The 19776-nt window shown below is 34.5% G+C and overlaps 1 protein-coding gene across 1 annotated transcript; it reads right to left on the bottom strand.

The window, feature by feature from the left end:
• Nucleotides 1-11553: 11553 nt before the first annotated feature.
• Nucleotides 11554-18903, bottom strand: LOC100814391 (protein STICHEL). Its single transcript, XM_003528677.5, has 6 exons — nucleotides 16319-18903; nucleotides 15893-16112; nucleotides 15140-15697; nucleotides 13041-13731; nucleotides 11971-12049; nucleotides 11554-11859 (listed from the first exon to the last, which is right to left on the bottom strand). The coding sequence occupies exons 1-6, from the start codon at nucleotides 18395-18397 to the stop codon at nucleotides 11764-11766; spliced, it is 3723 nt and encodes a 1240-aa protein (XP_003528725.2). The 5' UTR covers nucleotides 18398-18903; the 3' UTR covers nucleotides 11554-11763.
• Nucleotides 18904-19776: the final 873 nt, after the last annotated feature.

Below are 19776 nucleotides of genomic sequence, written 5' to 3'. Positions count from 1 at the left end.
GTCATAATAAATTTGAATTTAAATTTCAAAGTTGATAATCGATTAGCACTGTTTAAATATTCAACTTTGAAATGTGAAGAGTCATAACTCTTCAGAAGTAACTATTATGTAATTAATTACATCATTATACTAATCGATTACAGGATTTTCGAAAATAATTTTCAACCGTCACATCTTTTTATTTAAATTTTGAATGACCATCAAAGGCCTATATATAAATGACTTGAGCACGAAATTTTCAGAATTTTATTTGTCCAAAAAGTCTTATCCTCTCAAAAGATTCAAAGTATGCAATACCAAAATAACTCATTTTACTTACGGTTTCATTCCTTTTTCTGTTAATTGAATAAAAATGATAATTGTCAAGAGAGTGATAAGAATAATTTTGACTTTTCAATCATATTATATGGTAGATAAAAAGTTGTTCAGTAGTTTATTGAGTGTGTGTTTGATTTTATATTTGAATTTTTTAAAATTTATTAAATACTATTATGTTTCTTTTGGACTCATAATTAAAAATAATTAATTTCATACTAATGAAGAAAGTTAATTCACATCATTTAATTTTATTAATCTCAAATAAAAAATAATGTTATTTCTAAAATACTCTTCATTGAAATTATCATAAATAAAAAAAATCATTCAAAATAAAATTGAAAAAATCATTCAAAATATAATATCATTAAATAAAACAAAATTAATTAGATTTATTTATATTTAAATTCAATATACAAGATCACTTTTTTACTTATATGAGTCCAGGAAAAGTATCAATTAAGGTGATTAGAAACAAATATTCACATATTAGGTTTCAAGTCAATGAATTCACTTTTTTTTTTTTATCCAAAATTGACTATGACCTAAAGTAACGTTAGGCAATTTTAACGTTAAATAAAAGAAAATATTAAATTTTGCTATTAATTTGTTTTAAGAATAAAAACATTCAAACATAAATTTTATCACATCAAAATTAATGTTAATTCAAATCAATTTTATCAATGTTCCCCTAAACACATTGAGTTGCAAGCTTTTATTTTTTGTTCTGTCTCAATCATTTTTAAAATAAAACATATAATAAGTAATTTTATGTTGTATTATCTCTTATATTTCACAAATTAAACGGGCCTTAAATGCATATCACATGATCTTTGGTAAATTTGGGGTATCTCCAAACAAAAGCCGAAAATTAATCATTGGAGGTGTCGAGAATCATTTAAGAGGATAATTGGTCATAATGTTTTGTCATACATGTTGACATGACAATCAAAATCCATACTACATGCTTAAGGCACATATCACATGGTTATTAAGTGATGATAAAGATAAATTTATAGAATTAATGAACAGCAAAGTTAACAAAAAAGTAAGCATTATAGATCAATTTTGGTTTAATTTAATCATCACCTATATTATTAATTTTTAACCTTACTTATTCTTATATACATTTCTTAATTTTTACAATTTTTATGCTTACTTTTCTAAAATTTAAAGGAAGTAGAAATAAAAACTACATTAATTTTCAATAAATTAGAAAGCTTTGTTTTATATATATATATATAAAATTCTAAATAAAAAAGTATTCATTAATTTAATTAAGTACATAACTTTCTGTGTAAGATATCCAATGATAAATTACTTTTAGGATACGATACACTTTGTAGCTAAAACACTGTATTACTTGACGTAGTATTCGAATATTTCAAATAGATAAGAAATTACTTTTTTAGTTAGTAATAGATTACAATAGAAATAGATTATCATATAGAATTGTGATTTTTGAAGACCTGTGACAAGTAGAGTAACTACGTATTGTGCCTATAGTAGACGATTCACACACACACACAAAATTCCTAAATGTGTTTGGTTCAGCCATAAGTGCGGCAGCCTCTGGAACGGACTGAGCTTTAGTTAGCAATTTTTTCACTACTTGTATGGCTTCCTTTGAATTTGACAGTAGTTTTGAGATGTATGAATATGAAAACAGAGTAACAAATAAAAATGATTATATGGATATCAATTATTTGATATTGAAATAATGAAACTGTACAACGTGTAAATAACATTGAAAAATGTTTTGTATACGTCAATTTAGCAAACAAAAAGTTGTTTCATATGATTTTCTGAAGTCTTTTCGAGATGCTAATATATGAAAAAGATACCAGATCAATTTTTTCATGATAAGATAGTGTATGCATTTGTAGAAACTTCCAATCATATGAGTTTCATCTTCATATATAGAACGCAATTTCTAATTTTCAACTAGAAACAAATCACTCATGCACATAAGGATATTCTGGTGCTGATTTCCAGCAATTCGCAGTTTTGGTGTCTGATATTGTGCGCCACGCTATAGCGAGAAAAAGAATAATTTGCAGTACAGCAAACTAACCATAAAATAAGTGACAACAGGTCAGATATTACTATGAAACTATGCAATATCAAATGGATTCCAAGGTTATTTTTAAAACACAGTGATGAAGGGGTGGTCTCAGTTCTTGGTTCTCCCGTACATCCACCTATAGAAACGTTTCTCTTACATTAAGGTGATTCTTAACAATAACTTTTAGCCTTTGCTAACTGTAATATTTTAAGTTAGACAATTTATCTCGTCCATAATACGAACTTTCATTTCATTATCTTTATGCACCCTAAATACTATGAGTTTAATAGCTATGTAACTGAGTTTTACATGTTAGAGGCCCACGTTATGTGCACGTTGCACATTCCTTTATATTTTATTATTTTGGAAAAATTTGTTACTTCTGAATCTGGTCCATTTTCCATCCACATTCATCCCATATCTTTGCAAAATATATTTGCAACTACCTTGATAACTTCCTATCTCACGTTCTGATAACAAGTTGAGAGAGCTCTGTGATGGACAGACTCTATAAATAGGATGAGGTGCTCTCAGTTTTGTATCACCAAACCCACTTCTCTATTCAGAAAAAAATACACCATCTATTCAGAGTGAGTAAGGGTCTGGAAGAACAAAACTGTCTTTCAGGTGTGTGAGCCGCTTCCCGTTCGATTTGCAATGGCTGGAGGTACGCTTGTAATTCCTTTTAATTTCCGCTGTTTGATCTAAATATGCTATTTAAATTTATTTGCATGTTTAGATCAGTGTATGTATATTTTTACATTTGGTATCAGAGCCTATTTGTACCTCTGTCTTGCTTATTGGGTCGTTCCTATGTGGAGTTTATTTTCTGAGTATATGGGTGTTATGTTTTAAGCCTCCTTAATTCAAAATAACATCAAAATTAGGAATGATGTGAGTTTTCTAATTTTTTTATGATTTAAAACGTATTTTTGGGTGTCTAAAATGTATATAATGTGTGGGTTTTTCGAAATTGAGGTAATAATATTTTTTTTTTTTTTTGTTTACCACTGCTGGAGGTTGAAGACGAAGTCTTGTGGGTTTTGTTTACTGTGTTGGAATTGTTAATATACATTTTAAATTAACAATATTAAACAAAGCACGACTTGGTCTAGTGGTAGATGTGATGTGTATTACCTCATTGTTCTGGGTTCGAATCTCGTTGTTGCCTTTGTTGTTTGTTTTCGTTTTAATTAATTAAAAGGAAGTATAAATGAAACGAAAACGCCTTATGCTGGTTTCGAACCCTCACCCTACAAGCATGAAAGGACTCCCTTTGCCGCTAAGCTATTGCAACTTAATTGTTTATTAACTGCAGTTCACGTGTATTTATAACTTCTGAAGGATAAATCATTTATGCGCAAACTATTTAAAAATTGTTTGTCTCTTAAGTTATGTTGAACATGCAATATTATGTTAAATACTGGTATGCATTGGATTTAATCCTTTAAAGTTTATTACATGTTGAATGAATATACGTGCAATGTTATTTTGAATTGGTATACATGTAATTTTTATGATTCAATATTGAGCACATTTGCATTATTAAGTATGTTTATGCAAGGTTTATTTTTAAATGTTAAGTGATTAATATAATTTTATTAAATTAGAGAATAGCCACAGCATCTTTAATTGAGTAAAATTATATACTAAATTTATAATCACATTAGAAATATTAATTGTGATTAATCATATGTAATGTGATGAAATCTACCCACAGGAATTTTGTTATATTTGTATGATTAATTAGGATAAAATATTAAATTATATTTCTTAATTTACCCACAGGAATTAAGGAAAAGAACATGATTTAATAGTTTTATCATAAAGTTGCATGATGAATCTAATTGAGTAGGACTTTAGCCCACAGGCAAGTTTTGTGTCACTAGATTCATATATTGAGACATGATTTGCATTGGCAAAACATGACATTTGTTTAGTCTCAAATTTTCTTAATGAGCATGTGTGTTTGTTTGCAGTTTCACAATCTATGAATATTTCTTGTGACCTTCCCATTTTGAAAGGTGATAATTATAAGGTTTGGAAGGAAAGAGTTCTCCTTCATTTGGGCTGGATGGATATTGACTATGCTATAAGGAAGGATGAGCCACCGGCTATTACTGAAACTAGCGAACCTGATGCTGTTGATCTTTATGAAAAGTGGGAGAGATCTAATCGTCTCTCCGTTATGTTCATAAAAACCAACATATCCGCTAGTATCCGGGGTTCAGTTGACCAGTATGATAAGGTCAGAGATCTGTTGAAAGCCATTGATGAACAGTTTACAACCTCTGAGAAGTCACTTGCTAGCACACTCATTATGCAATTCTCTTCCATTAAGCTTACTGGAACGAGAGGTGTGCGTGAACATATCATGCGCTTAAGGGACATAGTGGCTCAGTTGAAAACCTTGGAAGTTACCATGTCTGAATCCTTCCTGGTACATTTCATTTTGTGCACCCTACCTCAACAGTATACACCCTTCAAAATCTCCTACAACACACATAAGGATAAATGGTCTATTAATGAATTGATGACCATGTGTGTTCAAGAAGAGGAGAGATTGATAATGGAAGAGGGTGAGAAGGTAAATTTGACTACTTCTAATTCTGGAAAGGATAGGAAGAAGTCTGTAGGCACCAATAAAGGAAAGATTCCGACTCAACCAACAATTAAAAAGGAGTCAAAGTGTTTCTTCTGTAAAAAGAAAGGACACATGAAGAAGGACTGCCCCAAATTTAAAAGTTGGTTTGAGAAGAAAGGTACACCATTTGCCTTTGTTTGTTATGAATCTAATATGATTAATGTGAATCATAATACATGGTGGATTGACTCTGGTTCTACAATCCATGTTTCTAATACCTTGCAGGGTATGGAAAGCCTAAGGAAGCCAGTGGGAAGTGAGCAGTGCATCTACTCAGGGAGTAGGATGAGCTCACATGTAGAGGCCATTGGAACGTGCGTCTTAGTCTTAAGTAGTGGCTTTAAATTACATTTGGAGAAAGTTTTTTATGTTCCTAGTTTCTGTAAAAACTTAATTTCTGTTTCTAAACTTGCACCTTTGGGATTTTATTTTAATTTTACAGACTTTGGTTTTAATTTACTAAATAAATCTGAAATTATTGGTTGTGGTCAATTGGTTGATGGTCTTTATTCGATTGAATTGCAAAATGACGCTACTTCTATGCACGTTTCTGTTGGGTTAAAACGATGTATTGTGAATGAAGAATCCTCTATGTTGTGGCACCGGAGATTAGGACATATCTCTATTGAAAGAATCAAGCGATTAGTAAATGAAGGAGTACTTAGTACTTTGGATTTCGCTGATTTTGAGACTTGTGTAGATTGCATTAAGGGTAAGCAAACTAACAAGTCTAAAAAGGGTGCAAAGAGGAGTTCTAATTTATTAGAAATCATACATACAGACATATGTTGTCCAGACATGGATGCAAATAGTCCGAAATACTTCATAACCTTTATAGATGATTATTCACGATATATGTATCTCTACTTACTTCATTCTAAGAATGAAGCTTTAGATGCCTTTAAAGTTTTTAAGGCTGAAGTTGAGAAACAATGTGGAAAACAAATTAAGATCGTGAGATCAGATAGAGGTGGGGAGTACTATGGTAGATACACAGAGGATGGACAAGCACCAGGTTCATTTGCGAAATTTCTTCAAGAACATGGGATTGTTGCCCAATACACTATGCCTGGTTCTCCGGATCAGAATGGTGTGGCAGAACGAAGAAATCGAACCTTATTAGACATGGTGAGAAGCATGAGGAGTAATGTAAAGCTTCCTCAATTTTTGTGGATTGATGCTCTTAAGACGGCTGCGTATATATTAAACCGAGTTCCAACCAAGGCTGTCTCAAAGACACCTTTTGAATTATTCAAGGGTTGGAAACCAAGTTTGCGACATATACGCGTTTGGGGATGCCCGTCTGAAGTAAGAATCTATAATCCACAAGAGAAGAAACTAGACCCTAAGACTATTACTGGGTATTTCATTGGATATGCTGAAAGGTCTAAAGGGTATAGGTTCTATTGTCCATCCCACAACACTAGGATTGTGGAATCAAGGAATGCAAAGTTTCTTGAAAATGACTTGATCAGTGGGAGTGATCAATTTCAGAACATTTCTTCTGAAAGGGATCACTGTGAAGCTGAACCTTCTGGGACAAGTAATAGGTTGGTAGTCATTCCCACCCCTCAAGTTAAAATGGGTGTTAGACAACCAGTGATTGAAGTTCCACAAGCTGTTGAAAGTGATCATGTAGATCGAGTTGTTTGTGAGGAACAACATGATGATATTGAACAAACTGATGAAGAACCAGTTGAACAAGTTCCTCAGCAAGATGACCAAACAACATTAAGAAGATCTACTAGAATAAAAAAGACAGCAATTCCTAGTGATTATGTAGTGTACCTACAAGAATCAGACTACAACATTGGAGCCGAAAATGATCCTGAGACGTTTTCACAAGCCATGAGTTCTAAGGAATCAAATTTGTGGTATAATGCTATGAGGGATGAGATGGATTCTATGGCATCTAACCAAGTTTGGGATCTCGTTGAGTTGCCTGTTGGTGTAAAAGCCATCGGATGTAGATGGGTCTTCAAAACAAAGAAAGACTCAGAAGGCAACATTGAGAGACATAAGGCAAGACTTGTTGCTAAAGGATTCACTCAAAGAGAAGGAATCGATTACAGAGAGACCTTTTCCCCTGTATCTAAAAAGGACTCTCTTCGAGTAATTCTGGCATTAGTAGCTCATTTTGATCTTGAGCTGCATCAAATGGATGTGAAAACGGCGTTCCTGAATGGTGATCTAGAAGAAGAGGTTTACATGAAACAACCTGAGGGATTCTTATCTAGTGTTGGTGAGCACTTAGTCTGCAAGCTTAATAAGTCCATCTATGGATTGAAACAAGCCTCCCGCCAATGGTATTTAAAATTTCATGAGGTCATTTCTTCATTTAGCTTTGAAGAGAATGTCATGGATCACTGTATATACCAGAAGGTCAGTGGGAGTAAGATTTGTTTCCTTGTATTATACGTAGATGACATTCTGCTTGCGACTAATGATAAGGGTATGCTATATGAGGTGAAACAATTTCTCTCAAAGAACTTTGATATGAAGGATATGGGAGAGGCATCTTATGTCATAGGCATAAAGATCCATAGAGAAAGATCTCGAGGCATTTTAGGCTTGTCTCAAGAAACCTATATCAACAAAGTTTTAGAGAGATTTAATATGAAAGATTGTTCACCAAGTGTAGCTCCCATTGTGAAGGGTGACAAACTTGCTTTGAGTCAATGCCCCAAAAATGATTTTGAGCGGGAACACATGAAAAATATTCCATATGCTTCAGCAGTCGGAAGCCTTATGTATGCTCAGGTTTGCACTAGACCTGATATTGCATTCGCTGTTGGAGTTTTGGGAAGATATCAAAGTAATCCAGGTATTGACCACTGGAAAGCTGCAAAGAAAGTGATGAGATATCTTCAAGGAACAAAAGATTACATGCTCATGTACAGACAAACTGATTGTCTGGAAGTGATTGGCTACTCCGACTCAGACTTTGCTGGTTGCGTTGATTCACGAAGATCAACATCTGGTTATATTTTTATGTTAGCCAGTGGAGCTGTATCTTGGAGAAGTGCCAAACAAACCTTGACTGCTACTTCCACTATGGAGGCTGAGTTCGTTTCTTGTTTTGAGGCTACCTCGCATGGTGTATGGTTGAAGAGTTTCATATCTGGCCTTAGAGTTGTGGACTCTATTTCTAGGCCATTAAAGTTGTATTGTGACAACTTTGCTGCAGTGTTTATGGCTAAAAACAACAAAAGTGGAAGTCGAAGTAAGCACATCGACATCAAGTACTTAGCCATAAGAGAACGTGTTAAAGAAAAGAAAGTGGTCATTGAACACGTTAACACTGAGTTAATGATTGCTGATCCTTTAACTAAAGGCATGCCACCAAAGAATTTTAAGGATCATGTAGTACGAATGAGACTTGGTTCCATGATGTAATTTCATTGTACGTACATTTGTTATTTTCAATGAAACTCTTATTCAGTTAGATATTTTCTCATATCGTTTTGTGCACATATTTATTTATTTCGAGAAAAATCATTCGGTTTAGATATAGAATAAACATATGGTTTATTCATTAAGTTGAGAGCTAGTGTTGAGAGACTCGATATATTGTGGTACATGGAAGATACTACTCATCATCAGAGGACCTATCGCCATGACTCATATATTATGTTTCTTGTTATGGTTGATGTTGAGTTAAATGGACCAAGTGGGAGAATGTTAGAGGCCCACGTTATGTGCACGTTGCACATTCCTTTATATTTTATTATTTTGGAAAAATTTGTTACTTCTGAATCTGGTCCATTTTCCATCCACATTCATCCCATATCTTTGCAAAATATATTTGCAACTACCTTCGCTGTTTGATCTAAATATGCTATTTAAATTTATTTGCATGTTTAGATCAGTGTATGTATATTTTTACATTACACCCTAAAAAACTTATCATACATGTCAGTCAGTACATGACTTTTTTTTTTTCCTCAAAAAATAGGGCGTATGAAATGGATAATCCCATTATTAAGAACCAATTGCAAACATGTTGTGATTTACAATTTTGCTTAAACAAAACTCTCATGCGGTCAGAGTGTAGAAAAAGAGAAGATTATAGACAAATAGAGCTAAAGTCTCGAATTTCAATTACCCGAAGCAAATATAGATATTATTCCTACAGTTCAGTTTTACTCCACACTGGCAAGAGGGCACCTCTCAATCGAGTTTTAAATTTTCACAAGTTCAATTATTAGTCCCTAAAATTGGCATGAACTAACTTAAACATTAGAACATTGTCACCACTGACTGATCCCAGTAAGTTAGGGAGTAAATTGATTGACAGTGAAATAGCAAGAAGGAAAGTGATGAAAAAAGAGATATTTAGGCATAGGCAGAGAAACAAGTAAATTGTGTGTCAATGTCAATGTCAATGCAAGAAGGCATAAAATGTGGGCATACAAGACAACATAAGCTGATTCGTGAGCATAGGATGCTTCCTCCTGAAGAACTCTCCGGTGTGTTTTCCACTTCCCTGATCTCTCTCCTTTCCTCACCCACCAGCTCAGCTTTTCTTTCTTTCATATTTGGTAACTTGATGATTACTGATTAAACAGTTATTGCGTGAAACTAAACAAACTTATAATTTACATCATGTGATAGATACCATATAGCTGGCACCCACTTAGCAGCTGATTAAGCCCGTCCCAAAAACAAAATAGAAGCATTCGAGCTTGAAAGAATTGAAGCCGCAAAATTTGGACTTTTGGTCTAACTTGTTTTTTGGTTGGACTAAGTTAAATAGAATTCAGATTTTAATTTATCAATTTTTCTCTTATAACTTACTATCTACAGAATTTTTTATTTTTTTTTTATGCATGGTAATGGAAGACTCGTTACTCAACCACCAATTGAGTTAGACCCATGATTAATTATTTATAGAATAGTTTATCTACACTATACTATCACAATTTTTTTTTATTGTCGTTTATAACTTTTTTGTTTCAGTGTGTAGTTTCATAGTTGGTTTTAATGACTTCATAAACATGGGCACAGATAAAAATCAATTTTGTATATTATTGTTGATCATTGATTGTTGAAGTTGCTCAAACAATACTAGATCCTTATAAAATCTAACATATGATTGACAACCCCTAAATAAGGATATTTATAAAAGTATTGATTTTAAAAGAATTTATTTGTTTAAGTGATAAAATAAAATCTGCAGGTAAAAATAGAATAAAGGTTTTGTTATGTTAGAACTATTTTATTTATCATTGATTCCAGTAGAACTAAATTTAATTTAATTTTCTTAAGTAAGATTTAAAGTCTTTAGATACTTCATACTAAAAAATATGGATATGAAAAAAGAATTATTCTATTCACTTGTGTCAAAACAACAACTATATTAGATGTGAATGAGTTATTTCAATTCTTCCAAAATTAATGTATTAAAAGTTGATTTTATCAAAATCTAAATAATCTCTTAATATGTTATTATTGATTTTTTTAATAACACTCAATAAAACAATGAAATTAAAGTAAACAAGGGAGGCAGAATCGACAATTTGACCAAAAAAAAAAAAATAACACTATGGATTCGTGTTAAAAACTTAATTTCACGTAATAGTCATGTAATCTTTGCAGAAAAAAATATGATACTACAAATGTGTCTATTTGAGCATCATGTTGGTGATAATCACGTTTAATTTTCACGTTAAAATTGAAACTAGTTTGTATTGTTTCAAATTTTCACATTCCAGATTCATGTTTTTGGGGTTTGGATGGATATCCTAACATCCACTACGGTTAGTTTGGGTGGTGCTAAATTGTAAAATAATGTAAACTAACAGAACTTTTGTGACAAAAATTAAAATTATGTAACTTTTCACGTTATTTTGAGAATTAGTTTATAATTTGGAGAAGCTGGATAGCAAAAGAAATTCAAACCATTGGACTTGGTGAGTGATAGAGTCTTCTTCGCATGGACAATAACAAAATGCCCAAATCAATTTTGGATGAATGACTGTTGGTTGATCAACGTACATTTTGGCAGGAATTTAAGAATTATTTGAAAATGCATTTTAAAATGGATTTTTAAAAGGCCGATAGTGGTCGAATCAAATTAGAGTGATAGCTCTAAGACACAAAATCAGATACTTGAAGATATACCAGCAAATAGATGGACACTAGTCACATTTTGAGCAATATAGTTTGGTCTAAACAGGCTTTTATATCATAAAAGTTTTACCCTTGCTAAGCAAAGTACCTTTATATGCACGTTCACCAACTCCCGGCCAGTTTTATTGGTACTCCACTGTAATAATTTTTTATACAATATTTTAAGTAATTAATAAATCTAACTCATGTTCTTTTCATTCTAGTTCTACTACACATAATATAGAGCTCTAAACTCATTTGTGTTAGATTAGTGATTAGCCTACAGATTTGATAGTAGATTTGAATCTTATTTTTTTGGGTAGAGATTTGACTTCTCCTTAGAATACTTCAATGTGGAATGGATTGCCAAAGTAACAAGAATTATAAAAGTAAATACGATATTTTAGATAAAGAAACAAAGGTTTCAATGTTCCTCTTTATTAGTTCTTTAAATAAAGGATGGAGCAAAAGGAACACAAGTTGAATGGAACTGCTGAACCACATAACATTCACATTTCACGCTCGCATCCTTGAAGAATCGCTCAAAGAAACAAAGGGTAGGAAAAATTTTGAGAAAAAAAAAAAGAAAAGAATATATTGGATAAACCTCAACTGAATCCATCCTTCCTTATCTTCTCCTCTCCCTTTTCTTTGGCTTAGTGCAGTCACCAAACAACGTAAAAGTTGCAGCTCTACGCGCTCTAACTGGGGTGCCACCTTTGACCTGCTTACAACACAGTGTAACATGTTATGTTTGTTCAGTCTCAAAAATTGCAACTTGGTTATTGAGAGAAAACAGACAAGTTTTGAAGTAAAGGGCGCAGAATGAAGTTACCTTTACTACCCTTCTAGGCTTGGACTTATTCCAACATAAAAATCCACAACCCCCAGCTCCTGACCCTGATTCATATCCCCTACACAAATAAAACAAATTATATTTTTTGAACCAGCAATCATTTTTTGTACGCCTCTTTTTTCACACTCGCATGCAAATATTGTATCATTAACTGCCATTCACTTCAAAATAACTAGTGGTGCAAACCAGATGTGAGAAAAAAAGTGCATGCAAAGTACAAAGAAATTTCACCCTCTTGATGAAACCAAACTGCAGGAAGGAAATCATACCAGAAAGAATAGCATATCTCAAAGGCAGCTTGACTTTTAGGTTTGAATTAAAATAAAAAATAACAAAGAAAAATGTCATGTAATAAACTACAATATAGATATTAAAGACATCTCAAGAATAAGAAAAATATTAATAGTTTAATACTGAATTGACAATTGATGACAGTCAGATACCATTTATGGCGTCCATTCCAGATGGATGCCATGTGAAGTGGCAAAGTGCAAAGGCTCCACACAGAGCTAACAGGCGCACATGCCAGCTCTTGTGTGTGTGTGTGTGTGTGTGTGAGTGAGTATATATGCATGTATTGACTGTAGAAATCAGATATAAAGCTGCATTTAGCATACTATAAGCATGCATATAACTTTCAAGTAGGTGCATATACCACCATAAAAATAACCAAAACAAACCAAAATGCCAAATGAAATCCCAACATCTCACTCTTTACAAATATTAGTAATTTTACCCCAGCATTTACCATTCAAATTCCACCTTAAATAACCACTTCCATATAATTTCTTAAGGGAATAATTCAATAGATTTCGATAGCAACAGTAAAAAAATCTTTCTACACTTATCTTATGCAGAGAATGAAAAATATATATCTTTCTCTCTTGAAAGAAAAAATAGATTCCACTATCCTAGAAATTAATTCATGCATTCAAGAAGCATCTCATAAACATGATGCATAGAATAGTACAAGGAATTAGCCATGCAATTTGCCAATTTTCTAATAGTATTGTTTGTACAAGAGATGGATTGCAACATTGATGACTTACAGATTGTCTTTTCCAGAAATTGTTGCTAAACTGTTGTCATGCAATAAACTTGGTGACATGGGATAACGATCTGCCTTTCGACCAATCTGATCCTTCTGTGGGACCCTTCCATTTTTAAGGCTTAAAACTTTGACTTCATTATTCAGTTCATCTTCCCAATGCTGGTGAGAGGGAAATCTTGTAGAATCCATGGACTCCATTGGGTCCACAGCATTCTGTAGCAGTACTTGATTCTCCTCAGGTCTCAACCGACTCAATGATCCAGGGGAACCCTTTTCTACTGCCTGTAACCAGGCAGTTTCCAGCCTCTGTTCACGAATGATGGATTCAATTCTTTGCATTGGATTATCCTGTCTCCTCTCCTTCACACCATTTCCTTCAGCCAAAATATCTGATGAAGCATTGGTAGATTGAAGGTTTCCATCCAGTAAAGGAGGAAAACTAGAATAAGACTCCGTTCTGTTCATATGACCCTTTCTTTCTTCCTTCTCACCAGCCACTGTTGACTCTGCCTGCTTTAGGCCCAATAGATTAACTTGATTTTCACCTTCACCATCTGGCAAATGGATTATTCTTACCTCCACATTGCGCCTAAGAACCATTTCCATAGAGTTTGTAATGCTTCTCAAAAACCTCTCAACCCTAACTTTAATATCGGCATCTCCAAAAGCAACATATGCTACCAAAACACCTGCAAGGAGAAACTATTTTAGGAGAGGGGGAATAATGCATGACAAAACAAAAGCTGAGCTCTAGTAATAAGATGCAACAGAGAAGCCTCGGATGAGGGGAAAGAAAAAAGGGAGATATGTTAAAATATGGAATGAAGATGAAAATGTTAGATAAAAGCACTGATAAATATCTACACAATGTCTTTGAGGGGGAGAATGACAAATAATACATTAAAATAACTTGTGTAATTTTAGGGACAATTGTGTTCTTCATTTTTAAAATTTTGGTAAAATTGCATTTTTGGTCCTCCTAGTTGTCTTCAATTTCGGTTTTAGTCCCCCTTTAAATTTATTCACGAATTTAGTCCCCCAATTATGTAAAATCCTATAAATGTGGTCCCCAAGTCCAGATTTGAACTTTGACTGTCACAAAGAAACGTTGACTGTCACGTGTTACGTTCTGATTGGACGATGAACAAAAAAATGTTAGAGCTGACTCTTGGGCACACCTTTTCATGTCCAATCAGAATGTGACACATGACAGTCAACGTTTCTTTGTGACAGTCAACGTTCAAATTTGGGTTTGAGGACTACATTTACAGGATTTGACATAACTGAGAGACTAAATTTGTGAATAAATTTAAAGGGGGACTAAAATCGAAATTGAAAACAACTAGGGGAACCAAAAATGCAATTTTGCCTAAATTTTTTATCCCATCAAAAACTAAACCTTGCTCTTAAGGAATCTATCATATCTTGGTAAACTCACTTGTTACCTTATTAGATTAAGGTTAGGAATAAAGTACTTAACCTAATTCCTAGTACATAACTACATATAGGGGTTAATAATAGTATTTTTTTTTGTAATACATCATAATGCATAATATTAATATCCTATTATTCTGAGTTTCTACTCTCTTTTTCTCCTTTACCTAGATCCTATAATTTCAATAAGCACACTGAAGAAATATCAATTCAAATCCTATAAGTTGCACTTGTGGCCAAAATGATTAAGTTCAATCTGTAATACACATTTTACAAATCATTAATGATGAGATTCAATTTCCTCAAACATAATTCAAGTTGACTTCAACCATGTTATGTAACTCAAGTGTCAATTATTTCCTTTGAATAAAAGTAGACATAACTGAAATGAAAAAGGAAATTATGCAGAATAATTTCTGAAAATCGAATAAAATATCCCTTTGATTAGTACATACAAGAGCAAATAATCAGCAGACAATCCAGGGCATTAGTGAATTATTGGCTGCCTGATATACTCTGAAAACCATAGTTATAAAAAGCATCTGGTATATATTTGTTTAGAAGGAAACAGCTTAATATAAACAGGTTTGTCAGAAGTGCTTCTAAATACTCTCGTAAAGAAGGAAGAACTTCAATTTTGAGCAAAAAATATTATTAGCTTACCTTCTACTTCACATACAGACACAAGCTTTCCATGATTGTGTAGCAGCTGCCTCAATGTCTTCGAGTGACACCTCTCAATACAATGCACCCAGATGTCACATAACTTCCCTGAATCTATGCACCTAAACATTCTATTCTCAACCATAAGGTCATCAGATGAGACCACTGTGGAGCCATCATCTATGACTGGGCCGTTTGATGGCTTTGATTTCAAGCCTTCAATCTTTGAGGATATATCCTTTTGATGGTGGGAACTCTCATTCACGGCTTTTTGCTGGGATGCAGTGTATGCTGACTTTCGAGGCACATATTGAGGGTCTGACTTATGCATGCAAGATGTAACGTCTCTTGAAACACTTGATGGATCATCTTCAGTTGTCTTGCAGCTCTGTCTCCTACTGCTGCTTGACTGAGTAAGATCAGGAGAAGGTGTAGAACCAAGCTGCAATAGAGTTGCTGTGAACCATGTAGAGCGTTCACTGGATGTCCTTAACTGTTTCTCTGCCTCTGAGAGAAGCTTCAAAGCATTCTTTAACCTCTCCAACTCTGATTGATTCACTGAGCATGAAATCCAAGTGCATTTCAATAATCATCAGACGATGGTTGAATTTTCATTATTATAACACACGACATTATAACAATTGATAATATGTATCAAAGCCCAAGGTCACAACCAAAAAACTGATATTCTGTGTTTTAAGATGAATAACATAAATAAAAATCTTATTAAATCTAAGCAGGGATTGTACTCACAACTCCGTCCACCAAAAAATGAATCATCAGGTTTGGTGTCAATGACTGCATATGATCCAGCAATGATGTCCATGATAAGACCGGCTAGTTGAGACATCAAAACCATTGGATCAACTCCAGAGTCCATCAATTCTCTGGCTCTTTTCACTGTCTCTACAGTATCTGATGACATTGCTAGCTCCAAAAGTTCCAATAATTTTTCATCTGAAACAACTCCCACCTGTTGCAGGTAATAAAAAACATTATGTTTTTATGATGACCATTTGACCAAAACACTTTTGTAAAGTTAAAAGTATTTTTAGAACTGTTATTTGCATGTTTGGATTAGCTGATGAGTTGAGCCTTTGAAAAAAAAAAATTATCATCTCATAATTAGGTGTTTGAAGACATGAATAAGCCAGAGATTAATAGTTGCAACAAACTCACCAGTTCATTGACAAGAGAAGTAGTAATTCTCTTCCCCAGCAAACTAAGTTGTTCTAACATTGTTTCTGCATCTCGAAGTGAACCATCTGCATTCATAGCAATGAGGTCCAGTGCATCTGCTTCAACATCAAGGTTCTCCTGAGTAGATATTTTCCTCAACCTGGTCACAATATCCCCATCTTTAATTTTATTAAAAAGGTACTTCTGGCATCGAGATTGTATTGTTCGTGGCACATTGTCAAGATCAGATGTTATAAAAATGAATACAACTCGCTGCGGTGGTTCTTCCAGAAACTTAAGAAATCCCAGCCATGTCTTGGAGGGCAACAGGTGACACTCATCAATAACAAAAATTGTATATTGTGGGGAGGCTGATGATGATCCAGTTGACAATCGTTTTAGTAGATATCTAGCCTTATCAATTCCTCTCTTATTGGTTCCATCAACTTCCAATAGATCACTGCTCTTACCAGAAATGAAATCAACACATTCTCTGCAGTAGCCACAAGGTTTGCTCTCATTAGGACTCGCACAATTCAAAGCAGCAGCAAATATCCTAGCTGTTGATGTTTTGCCAGTCCCACGGGGACCTTGAAACAGATAGACGGGAGCAATTCGTCCCCTTGAAACAGCACTGATAAGTGACTGAACCACAACATTCTGCCCGATCAGTTCACCAAAGAACATGGGCCTATACTTCTGGCTGAAGCTCCGATTATTTTCTGGCGTGCCATCATATTCCCCTTCCCCATTGAGAGCTACAATCTCCAATCCCTCTTGACTCCTACAACTCGATGACCACCTTCTTCCATCCAACCGGCTCAATCCCTCAAGATCAAGCTCCCCAAAGTTTGTGGAAAGCTCGTCATCACTCCTACCGGTTCCAACAGATGACCCTTCTCTAACATCACCACTATTAGTGAGCAATGGAATAACACCTCTAGCACTCCTCAAAGAGAGTCTTCGCTTGTGAGAAGCCGAAGCTGATCTCCGGTGCCTTGGATAAATAGTTTGACTTCCACAGAGCATGCTACTCCCTTTCCTCCTCAAAGTATCCGACAGTGAAGGAGAATAACAACTCCCACACATGCCTCTATGTTTAGGAGTCCTCTTGGACCAGTAGCAAGGAATTCCACATCCTTGACGGCCTGGCAAATCCAAATGATCATCAATCTCATCATCGCCGTCGCCATCATTGACCGATGTGGTGGTTCCATCCCAGGATCCAAGAGTGCTGGGATAGCGGTGACCGTACCTATTGTAAGAACTAGTTGACAATGCAGGGGTGCTATAAGAATAAGAAGAGTCCTCTTTCCTGCTTCTTCTCAAAAACTTAGAGGAAGAGCGAGACCAGTTCTTTTGCCTGAGTTTGAGAAGCAAAGGGGAAGTCCCCGAAATTGGTCTCACACCCTCGGAATTAGTGTAATCCTCGGTATCATCATCAGAGTGTTCAACCGAGTCATCCCTGTTAAAAAAAGGCGAAGGATGCCCTTCTAGCAATGCCTTGGAAGAACTCACAAATTTTTTTCCTGGTCTATGGTGTTGATATTTTGCTAAAAAATCAAAATGTGGGTTATTTTTCTTACTCTTTTTCTTAACGGGAACCGTTCTTCTGGAAACAAGATTGGCATCCCCACATCGGAAAATGGAAGAGCGAGTGCCACCGCCACCACCACCACCAACGGCAGCAGCCAAGTAAGTATCACTCTTTGAGTCACAACCATTGCGAGCATCACTCAAACTATCTCTGTCTCTGTCCCCGAGAAGCGAAGAAGATCCATCATCATCTTCTTCTTCTTCCTCCTCATCGTTGTATTTCTCACTGGAAGATTTGTAGTTCTTCCAGTTGTACAAGAACACCCTCTTGTCCTTGTCATTGGTGTTGTTGGGACCCAGTTGTGAAATAGTAGTGAGCCTTCTACTGGCAGTGTCGTTGTTCCATGCAGCCACAGATCTTGATGAACTGAGAGGTGACTTCCAAGAAGAAGTGGTGCCAGGATCTCTGAGCACTCGAGCAGCCTTGCGGATTTGGGTGAGTTCCTTCTTCAAGTGAAGCTCAGATACCCGCATTTCTGACATCTTCTTCTTCAAAATGAACGACACATGCTCATTTAAATTTACCCACTTGAGGATTCTGAGTAAAAATCATGGCTTTATGAGTGGGAAAAAGGAGAGAGAGAGAGCAGAAGCAGATCTGACAGAAGAGTGTGTGAAAATGAAATGAAATGGAATGGGGTGGGTGTCTTTTTTGGTTGACTGCTCCTTCTCATAATACGTTAGGGTTTCCTTTTTGATTTGGCGCTCCAGTTGAATCTGTCTGTGTGTGGGATGATTCAATTCAATGCTTTTCTTTCATGAACATCGAAAAAAGGACCAACAATTAACGTGGGTTGGGATCAAAATCAAAATGGCCCCTACAAATACGGGGAAATGAGAATTTACAAGAGGGATTCTTCTCTTCTCTTCTCTTTCTTTCTTTCTAAAATGTCTTCTTCTTCTTTTTTTAATTAAAAACGCCTTGATTGATTCCTGTCTTGTTTCTCCAATTTTTGACTTTCTGTCCATCTTAATTGCACTCATTATCTTCTCCCTTATTAACATCATATCATATCCATAAAGAAAAACTGCTTTTTAGGAGAAACAAAAAAGCTGATAAATAAAAGCAGATTTGGCGCTTCTCACGTAATTTTCCTTTTATTTCTCCCTTGTTCAATTTTAATTATTGATTTCCTTCCTTATCGGTCAAAATAAGTCTAACTTTATCTCATCATTTCAATTCATGCAAGAAATACTAATTTCAGTTTTATAGTACGAACAAATATGTTCACATCAAATTAAAAAAAAAACGTAAAAATTATACAAGTAATTTTGGATTTGACGTCAATCAAATCTTCTCATTCTCATGTAACCAACTACATGCACTTAAATGTGCAAGCAGGAATCGTGTGAAATATCTTAAAATGAATATTGAAATTACTTTTAGATTTTAATTTAAACATATATTACAATTTATTTTACGAGGTTTTCTAGCAGTCGATTATATAATGAGAATCTCGGCTCTTCTCATTCTCATTCTGCCTTTTGTTTGCAGTTCATTTGTTTTGGGCTCTTAGTCCCGTTTTATCATTAAAAAAAAGGTATATAATCATAAATTTGTTTATGTTAAAAAAAAATCTTAAGGTAAGAGGTAAATAACATAAGTATCCTGTTGGAACTTGTGGCTAATGAGTTCAAGATTACTGTTTTTAAAGCCTTATAAGCAATGCCATAATCCATAGTAGTAGTACTATGGTTGTTACTCTTTGAATTTTGCTGTGGGCATTGAAGGCGATTGGTGCAATAGTATCGGATAGTGGGTTTTAGTTTAGTTCTATCACCGTCCTATATTCAGCACACAGTTGTTATTGAATGCATGGTGACTTGGCAGGGTTTACACCTCCCTTCATCAATCTACGTTA

The sequence above is a fragment of the Glycine max genome, chromosome 7 (assembly GCF_000004515.6).
Source record: "Glycine max cultivar Williams 82 chromosome 7, Glycine_max_v4.0, whole genome shotgun sequence".
Classification (NCBI taxonomy): Eukaryota; Viridiplantae; Streptophyta; class Magnoliopsida; order Fabales; family Fabaceae; genus Glycine; species Glycine max.
The sequence above is the reverse complement of the archived record's forward strand: the minus strand, read 5'-3'. Positions and strand labels throughout refer to the sequence as shown.